At 46.4% G+C, this 10,690-nt stretch overlaps 2 protein-coding genes across 5 annotated transcripts in view; one reads left to right on the forward strand and one right to left on the reverse strand.

Moving 5' to 3' along the window:
• FAF1 (Fas associated factor 1) overlaps positions 1 to 3,390 on the reverse strand; it is a 189,686-nt gene extending 186,296 nt beyond the window's left edge. Inside the window, exons 1-2 of one of the 4 annotated variants that reach the window (XM_068163852.1) lie at positions 2,537 to 3,390; positions 2,387 to 2,431 (exon numbers count right to left, since the gene is read on the reverse strand). The gene's annotated coding sequence lies outside the window, so the exon portion shown is untranslated. Of the gene's footprint in view, positions 1 to 52 lie in introns of all 4 variants that reach the window. The other 3 variants (XM_068163851.1, XM_068163850.1, XM_068163849.1) reach the window with 3 other exon arrangements.
• An 863-nt stretch (positions 3,391 to 4,253) lies between these two features.
• CDKN2C (cyclin dependent kinase inhibitor 2C) lies at positions 4,254 to 10,390 on the forward strand. The gene is made up of 2 exons (XM_068163859.1): positions 4,254 to 4,772; positions 8,465 to 10,390. Exons 1-2 carry the CDS (start codon positions 4,644 to 4,646, stop codon positions 8,837 to 8,839), a joined length of 504 nt encoding a protein of 167 aa, XP_068019960.1. The 5' UTR covers positions 4,254 to 4,643; the 3' UTR covers positions 8,840 to 10,390.
• Positions 10,391 to 10,690: the final 300 nt, after the last annotated feature.

The raw sequence follows: 10,690 nt of genomic DNA on the forward strand, positions 1-10,690 counted from the left end.
AACTAATGGGCGTTTTAAGTCTGCCTTACACAACCCGGTGCCGTTTACTTACCACCTTAGCACTGAGTTAGAACACAAAGGTGCAGTCGGGGACCAATTCGGTAATCAGTCCAACATGTTTTGCTCTGCTCATTTACGGGTGTCGCAGCTATCTAAGGTCACAATCAAGCACCCTTCCTCTTAGCTAATGCAGCTACATGATTACATTTTCGAATCAAGCTGTTTTGCTGTTTGTAAAAAAATACGGGCATTTTCTTTTTTCTTCTCCTTTCTTTCCTCTCCCGTCCATGAGGATTTTTACGCGAGTTTTTCAGAGTCCGCGAGTTCCCTGCTGCCTGCCGCAGCAGCCGGGCTGGCACCGGCGAGAGCGCCGCGGGGGGAGGCTACCGCGGCGGGGTCTGGCCGTGGGGAAACACAGCGAAGAAACGCTGCGTGCGGGTAGGGGCGAGTGGAAGGTTAAATTGTACCTTCAGGAGAGACCGTGTTCCCAAGAAAAATACTCCCAGGAATTGTCCGAAGACTGTTTGCGGTCGCTGCTGGGGAGCGTGAGCTTCAGGACGCCGTGGGCAGGGGTCTGGCGGCGGCGGAGCCGTTCCGGCGTTCCAGGCGGGTTGAGGCCAAGTTGAAATGCCTCTTACGAATCAAAGCCAGAGTGTCACAGACGTTGAATTTTGTATTTTATCGTGTTCCTGCGCTGGTTTATGTTGGCAGGGTTTGCCGAGAGGTTTTTATTGCCCGCTGACGTTAGCTTAACAATTCGAGCTCCCCACCAGCGACCAGAGGGATGATAAAGTACTCGCCCTCACACCTGCCCTTTTTTTTTTTCCCGGTCGGTGTTGCAGACAGTTCTGTGCAAGGTATGAGGTATGGTGCAGTGCCAGGGACAGCCTATGCTAAATTACAAACAAATCCACCCACACATTACTAGAGAGTAACTACAATAAAGGCTGAAAAGCGAGTTTTGGCAATTGGATTAAAGCCAATTAGTTCCTGGCACAAAGCAAAGCTATAGGTATGTTGTCAAGATTAGTTACACGGCGTTCACGTCTATTACAGTCATATTTTAATTAATGATATCTACATTAGATCAGAACAGGAAGGATTTGATCCAGAACGAGAAGAAAAGGTGAAAAGCAGCACGTGCCCCACATTGCAGGAAGTTCACGTTCGAGTCACAGTGAAAGTTTCTATTCTTCTCACAGCCCCTCGCTCTGAGCCACCAGAGGTGGTTTAGCTTTTTTATTCTCCTCCAATGAGTATTTAATTAAAGAGTCGAGGAGATACTAATTTATTTTACCCATGGCTATGCCTGTCCATAATGTCTCCCTCCCCCTCCTTTTTCCCCCTGATTTTGGAGCAGATTGGGGCAATTCTTTCTTTTTTTTAAGCAGGAGTGTCTTTGTCATTCAAGAATCAACAAGCTGCTTTCTGCAAAGATTTCTGACAGACCTGCGGGGTGAAGGAGGTTTGACAGCACTTTCTGGATGGGCAGCTTTGCTTGCAGGAGGCCTGCAGCAGCCAGCTACACTTCTTTGAATTCTTTTTGGTGTGTGGCATGATTAACAGAAGATGGGACCTTTCTGCTGAACTGTACAACAACCAGAAAAATCGTGGGGCACCATTCCAAGACTTGCAGGTCTAGTTCTGCAGTAAGTTAGCAAGAGGTAACAGCACCAAAGCCTGTGCATTCTAGGTACAGCTTTGTCACAAAATCGATCATTTATAAGCCATCTGAATATTCGAAGTTTTTGATATAATTTCCTTCCTTATGCAGAAGAGCATCTATATTTAAATACACTGATGCTATTTATATATATATATACACATATATATTTCTATATTTATCTCTGAGGGAAATTATATATGCACTATTACTTCGGCACAAGAATTATCATAATGAGGCCCTCGAAAATATGCTCTTTCCCCCCTCCTTAGTGGAAGGGGCCCGAGGTGGTGTCAGTTGATAGTTTGAACTTCGGTGCTTTACCTGCAGGCAGTTCTTTGCTTGTCACCTTTCTATTTTCACAAGTGTGGGTGGGAAAATCGGTACAGGGGGAAAAAAAAAAAAAAAACAACAAAAAAATAAACCGTAATTTTCTAAGTCAGAAGCAGGAGTCACACGACCTCCCCCAGCTGCCCGGGCACCTGTAGGACTGGTTCTGGCTCTAAGTCAAGCCCCGGCCCCTGCCCAGCTGCCAGTGCCAGGTCCACCCGCAGGGCAGCGCTGGAGGAGCCGATGTCATTGCCAGGTCCCTCACCAACGCACCTCCCCGGGCTGCCTCACGCGTGTTTACATTCAAATTCACTTTCCCGTTGCGTCCACGCAGAAAACAGACGAGCAGTCCGTTACGCGTGCTTATCAGGGAGACGTGACATTGCGTCTTACCTCTCGGAGGGTTCACTTGGGCAGAATTCAACCTTCCGAGGGTCCCTGAAATTTAAAGCAATCCGGCCATTAAAGCAGCTTTAAGGTACTGAATGCTGTCAGGCAGAACAGCAATGAAATCTTCGTACGGTAGCATCGGCACTTCTTCACCTTTGGAAGGAGAAGCGAACTCCCCGCGTCTTCTCTGTGCCCGGGAGTATGTGTCCCTCAAATCAATCAAAGCCATCCAAAAAGCAGAAAGCGAGGGGAAGAGTGCTGCTGCGGACTGTCTCCTTCCACCGTTAAGACAACTTGACACTGCCCCTTCATCGTTGACCTTGTCCTTAGGGAGAGGAGCCTGCATCGCTGGCCGGGATAGACCCCAGACCCGGAGCCGCTGCCCCGGGGGGTGCCGAGGGAGGGCGGCGGGATCGGGATCAGAGCCTGAGCCTGGTCCGATACCCTCGTGGGCAGGTGGAGACCGCCCGAGGGAAAGCACCGCGCAGAGCAGCGGCGGGAAGCTGCTCTCCCGCCCACCTAGCTCCCCCGGTCCTCCCGCCGGGCGCGGTGGCTCCCGGTGCTAAAATCTCCTTTGCGTCTTTTTTTTTCCTTTTCTTTTCTTTATTCTTACTACCCTGCTCCAGGCCTCAGCAGCGCTCCTCCTAAAAGCACGCTGACTGTTATGGCTGTGGTCGGGCAGAGCCGTACCCGGGCTGCACGGCGAGGGGAACGACACAAGGCGCCGCTCTGAGGGGCCGCGACCGGGACCGGGGCCGGGGCCGGGGCTGGGGCCGAGGCCAGGGCCTGCGCGCCGGGGCCGGGGCCGGGGCCGGGGCCGGGGCCGGGGCCGGGGCCGGGGCCGGGGCCGGGGCCGGGGCCGGGGCCGGGGCCGGGGCCGGGGCCGGGCGAGGGGCGGGCACAGGCCGCTGCAGGCCTTCCTGCCCGGACTCCCTGTAACTCCGCGGCGCCTCCTTAAATCTCTGCCGTTAAAATGTGGGCGGGTGTTTCAACTCAAAAAGCGCTCAAATTTTTTTTCTTTTCAAAAAAAGCTGATGAGGTTAAAAAAAAAAAAAAAAAAAAAAAAAAAGAAGGGGGGGGGGGGGGGGAAGAAAAAAAAAAAAAGAGAGAGAAACCGGCTTCGTGTCCGTAGGAAACAGAAGTAGCGATTGTTTGTGCTTAAAAAAGGGGGAGCGCAAAGTCGCGGGCGGAGGCAGCGCCCGCGGACCGGCAAGTGCAGCTGGATTTCCCCAAGTTGAGAGAAGCGGCGAGCGGCGGCTGTCACTGCGCCGGGAGGCTGCCGAGCACCGCCGGGCAAGGGCAGCGGCGGGCACCGGCGCGGCCCCTGCCCCCGCCTGCCGCTCGACCCCCGCTCATCGGCGGGGACCAGCAGCGCGTCTGTCGCCGGGGATAGGCAGCGGGATCCCGGCGGGCGGCGGAACCGGCCCCGCTCTGCGGCTCCTCCGCGCTCTGAGCGCGGGCGGCGGAACGCAGCAGCACCCTCCCGCCTCACCCCGCCGCTGCTACCGCCGCTACCGCCACCGCCAGGCCCACGGACCGGCCGCCCTCCTGGATGCTCCGGGGCCGCCGCCGCCGGGGACGGCCGCCGGCCGGGATCGCGCCCTCCCGCTGCTCGGAGGCTGCACGGGGCCGCTGGAGTGAAGCTGCTGCGGGGAACGGGAGCGCCGAGGGAACGAGCTCGGCTGCCCTGCAGCCGCCGCCGCACCCTGCCCTCCGCGGGCGCGGCTCGTCCTTCTTGTGCCCCCTCGGCACGGACTAGAGGCGGCGGCGTGGGATGCAAGGGGGGTCCTGAGCGGAACTACGGAAGACTTTTTCTTGGAGCTGCTGCTGCTCAAGTCTCAGATCCCGACTGTGAACAGGGTGGGTTGTCTTCTTCTTCCAAGATCTCAGGTCTGAGTGAGTCTCCGGTTTACGTGTATATATGTTACCTGTAACATATACAATATAATGTATAGCTATTAATCTATTCTCTCCCCCCGAAAGTGGCCCAAAGTCTTTAATAGGAGTTATTCTATATGTGGAAGCAAAGAAATCTTCTTTCAAGTGGAGCTGCAGTTTTGCTTGAATAATCACGTGTGAGTTAGGGGCGGGATCTTGGCAAGGAGATTTTTTACGAGTATTTACTACAAGGTCTACTCCAGAAGATTAACCATCCCAATCCTTCTGTCAGTCTCCGATGCCATGCCTGGTTAAAAAAAAAAAAAAAAAAAAAAAAAAAAAAAAATCTCATCTCTTTTCCGATCGTCAGTCACCCTAAAGAATGGCCGAGCCTTCTGGGAACGAGCTGGCGACCGCGGCTGCCAAAGGGGACCTAGTGCAACTTACTAATTTGTTGCAAAAGAATGTAAACGTCAATGCACAAAATGGATTTGGGAGGACTGCGCTGCAGGTTGGTATCCAGAGAGGGAGAAAATATTTCATCACTGGTACCTCCGTGACCCGGGTTTCCAAAAAAGACAACGTTTTAAAACAGGCTGGTGGATGAAATTCGAGTGGTTTTTCAAACTCGTTGGATGCCATATTTTATAGTGGCTCCAACTCCCTAAAATGACGTACTTGAAATAAAACTGGTCAAAACCATGATTTCAGTCGGGGATCACCCTCAATGTCAAACGGACTACGAGTTGGCTAATATTTTGTAACTTTGTGGGGAGGAGGCAAGGAATGAAAGAGCTGAGATGAAAAGAAATCAGCTTAGGTGAGCAGGATTTCAGAGCAGGTCTGTAAACACAAATGTGCTATTCTTTGAATCTTAGGATTTATCTCTTTTTTCTCTTTTTTCTTTTTCTTCTCTTCTCTTTTCTTTTTTTCCCCCTTTTTTTCCTCCTTCTCCCTGCAATATGCTCTTAAAGCGTGGCTTGTCTCTGTTCTGGGGTCTGCTGCAGTTGGTACTTTTCCTTTATACGCTGTTTGTGAGGAATGACCTTTCTTATTGGGAAGCATGCTGCTCAGAACTGAGGACCTTCGATGTATCATTAAGAGTTAGCCCTGCGAGTGCGGGTGCCAGCTGAATCGCTTGCTTTTTCATTCATATTTAAGGCTTTTAAATGCGCTTTTTTAGCTCGGCTGGCAGGGCACTGGTTCCAGCTATTTCTTTTCTGATCGTATAGGGTGCTATGTCCTAATTTTTTAAGTGTGTGGCTGTACAGGCAGGAGTTGGAACATATCCAACTGCTAACTATTGGAGCTGATGAAAGATTTTGCTTTTAATAATATAAGATAATTATGACAAAAAGGCTAGAATACCTACCAAATAGTGAAATAAGTGATTTATAAATCTGGGGGGTGGAAATGTGTGGTTATTTGTACTTAAGGTATAAGTAATGAAATGTGGAAGCGGGGCTAGAGGTCTTTTTAAATTCACATATTAGAAAAATCATTTGTTAACTCCTCTCTCCTCCTCCTCTGAAAACATGATAATTTCTGACATGGGATTTTTCAACAGTGTAGAGCTTGTGAGTGTGCTCGAGATATTTACAGCTTTTTGGCTTAACATCGAAATATTACAGCTGGCAAACAAGCACCTCTTGCTAAAAAAGCAGGAATGACCCTTTGGGATTTTTTTAGACAATTTCGCTAAGGCTGGAGGTCTGTGAGCTCCTCTCTGTCCTGCGAGCACCTAACTGGGGCATCGCAGGGCAGGGCAGGGCAGGCACTTGCAGCTACTTTGGAGAGAGTGAAAGGATTTAAATTAGAATCTCACACCAACTACCTTCTTTTCTTCAGGAAGCATTCGGCTAGCTAGTTTATCCTCGGGACAAGGGCTGAAAAACTATTTGTCCTACAGTAATGTTTTGGGGTTTTGTTTTCTAAAAGCAGCTAACCCTCGGTATCCTGAATGAAGGCAGATTTTGCACAATGACATAGCATCCTGCTACATTAAACACCCATCCCTGTCCTAACAATGCTTCTTATCGCTGCCTAATCATAACTGAATTAATGAACCACAACAAAAATCAAAACAGGAGAATTTGTCGACTTATTTTCAATATGTATCATCCCGAAATATTCTGTGGGTGCGTGGCCACACTCGAAAGAGCTCTCTGTCAGGGCACTCCCCACAACTGAGATAATCTCTCCATAGTTTCTATCTCAATTAAAACAGAGGGAATGCTCCTAGGTTAATACTAATTAATTTATATTTTTCTTCTGCATTTATGTTTAATTAAACAACTGCTCAGCTTCTCTTGCTCTGTGCTTTTTATTTCTGATTAAGTGCACCTCTGCAGGCCTCAAATACATGTTCTGCCTTTCTGCTCTTCATCCGAGTTATTCAATTAATGCTTTCTCCTTCTTTGCCTCCCTCCCCCCAAGTGAAACTTTGCAGAGTAAAGGGCATTTGCTGTACAGTTGTGCCCACGTCCCAATAACCTCACTTTTTATATGATTTTCTCCCCACCCCCGCCCCCCGCATCTTTAACTAAAGCCTCCAGTCCCCAAGCCTGAACACAGAAAACTCCCACTTAAACCAAATACATGTTTTGAATTCACAAATAATACAGCCTGGGCTCTCCAAAAGAGATCAAAATCTCCAGATTTTACTAAAGGGAGAGAGATTACAATGCTCTTGTTTTCTTTCACATCGCTTCCATCTCCACTCACAAGTGAGAGAAATGGCACATGCAAAACTGGAAGCCTTGGGGCACAGAGAAATCTTTCTTTCCTTGAATCCCAGCTTCTGTTATCTGCACTTTTGCTCTTGTCTGTAGATGTAACATACTGGGCTGCTCTACAGCTCCAGCTATGCAACAATTATTACACCTTGCTGTTCTTAAACAGCCTGATGTACATTTTTTTTTTTGCACCAGGAGAGCTTTTCAGCAAACCCCTTGTAGGAAGTGTACAACATACTAAATCTGGTGCTCTGAAATGCTCGCTTGTGCAGTTAATTTTTTCTTCCCAAGATTTTCGAATCAGTATGTGGATGTTTCTAAGGAAGTTAAAAAAAAAATTTGTTTGGGTGTTTTTTGGTTGTTCTTTTTTTTTTTTTTTCATTGGACACTTGCAATGAAACTGCTTACAAGGGCAGGAAAATATTGCCTGGAGGCTGGAGATTATACATTGCTATGGTCTTTTTTGGAAAGTCCTTGAGGAAAAAAAACCGAAGAGGAATTTAGGGGAGATCGGTGTAAAGGATTAAGTTCCAAATAAGAGAGATTTGTGGTGTAATTATGATAGCTTTATGATGCACTTGAGAACATTCAAAACTGATATTATTTTTTTTTTTCCTGAAACAGTGAGAAAATCTAATTATTGCTGTTGTAGGGTGTTGGGGCTTTTTGGTTTTCTTTGGTGGTGGTGGTGGTGGTGTTTATAAAATAATGTTTTTAAACAACAGAATGCAGCCACAGTCTACTCACAGTGAAAGTAGGAAAGTATTATATAATATAGTTGGGTCAGAAGAAAACTTCTGGAACTTTGAAACATTCCTTTTAACTTCTCCTTTTTGGGTGACTTAGTGAAGCACAAATATGGGGGGAGAAAATTTTCTTCTAGCATTTATTTTTCTTAGCAGACAGAGCTATGGTACCGTCCAAATATTTGTTTTATGATAATGCACAGACAATGTAAACACCTGAAAGCTTATAAAAACACATTCTACATTTGCTGTTGCTGAGGTAAAATATCTGTTCCTCAGAGACCCTAGATTTGACGTTTAACGAGATTAAACAGTAATTCAAAGGTGTCTCAGTACTTAGGTAAATGAAACCAAACCATGCTTAATTTTTGTATGTTAAGAAACTGAGATAACCCACATTAAAAAAAACCCAAAACTTATTATATCCCCATTTTGTGCTGCCTGTTTCAGATATTAATCTCTCTGAGACAGAAAGCTATTACTAGTGAGGTGATAACATCTTGCCCAATTTCACCGAGTTTAGTAAAAAATACATTGAAAAAAAAGAAAAAGCTGCTCTGTCGTATCATTGGATTTACAGTGGGGCTCTTCTGTTTGTTCTAAATGAGGACTGAGCCCTGACAAAAGCCAGAGAGAAGAACTGAGGCTCTAAAGGCAGTGCTGAAGCAAACCTCCCCACCCTCCCTGCCCCGGGGCATTCAACTCTTCTCTTTCTTTCACAGGTGATGAAACTCGGGAACCCCGAAATTGCCAGGAGGTTGTTAATGAGTGGTGCCAACCCCAATCTGAAAGACAGAACTGGCTTCGCTGTAATTCATGATGTAGCCAGAGAGGGTTTTCTGGACACTTTGCAGACTCTGCTGGAGTTTCAGGCCGATGTTAACGTTGAGGATAATGAGGGCAACCTGCCCCTGCATTTAGCGGCCCGGGAGGGGCATGTGCGGGTGGTGGAATGCCTGCTGGCACATGCCGGGTGCAAGGTGGGCCACCAGAACAAGCGGGGGGCCACTGCCTATGACCTGGCCAAGCTCTACAAGAGATCTGCTGTGGTGAAGCTCTTGGAAGACAGCAGCTTCTTCCCTGGACCTATGGATTGAATCCAGCTTGGATGGGCTCTCCTTTGGACACTGGGGCTTTCAGCCTTCTTTGTTGATTTTTTTGTTGTTGGGGTTTTTTTTGTTCGTTTGTTTTTTTTTCTTTTCCCCCTCCTTTTTAATAACATTCGCTGCAACCTTTCTTCTATTATTATTTTCCTTTGAACATCTGCTAGTGTAAGTCTCAGATAAATTCTAGAGGTGGGTTTTTAGATAATGGAAATGTTTCAAATCCACACTCCCAGCCATTCCTTACACCTACCATTTACACAGTACTCACAGACTCAGCCATGTGTGTGTTGGTTGCTCATACCTAGCTTTCCAGTATCAAGTTTTACAATATATTTTAGGTCATTTGTACTAAGTCATTAATACATATTCACTTGCTTAATGTTGCTGAACTTTTAAGAAAAGAAAGCAGCTTACTGTGATTTCTCCCACCTCTCAATGCAACTCACACTTTGATCAGGCTTAAGAGTTTCAAGTCCGATTTTGGATTAAAACAGACCTTTTTTTTTTCGGAGTAACCTGCAACTCCTTGCTCAGGCAGAGCTTGAAGTCAAAGGCAGCTTGGCCTGAGGACAGAAGATGACGCTTAGAGGCTTTGGGAAATAGCTGCATTTTGACACTAACAAGAGCTTGTAGAGTAGAAGTAGGTCACTTACTTTCTAAATGTAGATGACACTTTCTTCCTTTGTGTATTTAAACTTTCACCAGGCTGGTTTTGAATTTAGTTACCAGAAACTTGTATAAGTGGTGTTTTCTTGATTGCCAGAGGTTTTATACAGCTCAGTTTAGTAGTTGGTGTTTACTGTGCACGGAATGAAACATTTTTTGCTAGTTTCAAAACAAGCAGCACAGAGCCGTTGTCAGAGGCAAGAGGACGCTGGAAGCTGTGATACAAGTTTTCTGTTCGCTTCATAAGCTGAGTGCAGTTTAGGGCTCGTTAAGAAATATTTTCTTTCCACCAACTACTCTGTTTTGTCTGGAAATAAGCTATTTTAATGATAGATGCATCTCACAAAACAGGAATCTGTGAATACAGTGACATTTAGGAAGCATCACGTTTGATATTTGGGCAGTTACGTTATTGCTTGCACCTAAACCTGAATTTAACCATTGAACGTTTTCCTTTAGGGTACAGTTGAGAGTATTCATCAAACTCATTTACCTCTTCAGCTACAACAGGAGCTAAGGACACTCAGCACTGCATCAGAAAGGGTTTAGTGTGAAAGTCTTCACATGTGTACATGATGTAGTCGTTGGGCAGATGGGCAGTTTAAAGTGCTTTATTTTTAAATAGCCTACATTTTACTATCACAAAATAGAAGGTTTAAAATCAATACAAAAACGAACAGCACTTAAAAGAGGAGGGGGTGTACATTAATTTATATCATAACCGTAACAAAAAAATACATGAAAAATATAGCCCCCCCCAAATGAGTTACTGCCATTTTCGAGCAAAAAGTAATTTGCTGAAACTGTGTGTCACGTTTACTACATGCTCTGTCACCCTGCTGTGATTTCTGATTAAAAACCTCTGTGAAATATGAAGGTTTGTGTGCTTCTTTTTAATAATCATTTTGTGTCATCAAGTGATCTAGAGATCATTAATCCAAGCAGCACGGCACATAGGATGCATGATTGGGGCGGGGGGGGGGGGGAAAGGAGAAACCCACAACAAAACCAAACAAAAACCCCCCCACCCACAAACAACTAAAACTCACCACCACCAAAAAATCCCAAACCAAAAAAACACAACAATAAAAACCCTGCCACTTATAAAAAGCACTAAAATTATCTGAAGTATTAAACCCGAGCAACGTAATCCACAGGTCCCCGAGGTGAAGTGCC

This window comes from Melanerpes formicivorus, unplaced genomic scaffold (genome assembly GCF_026170545.1).
Source record: "Melanerpes formicivorus ecotype bairdi unplaced genomic scaffold, bMelFor1.0.p_v2 SCAF_75, whole genome shotgun sequence".
NCBI lineage: Eukaryota > Metazoa > Chordata > Aves > Piciformes > Picidae > Melanerpes > Melanerpes formicivorus.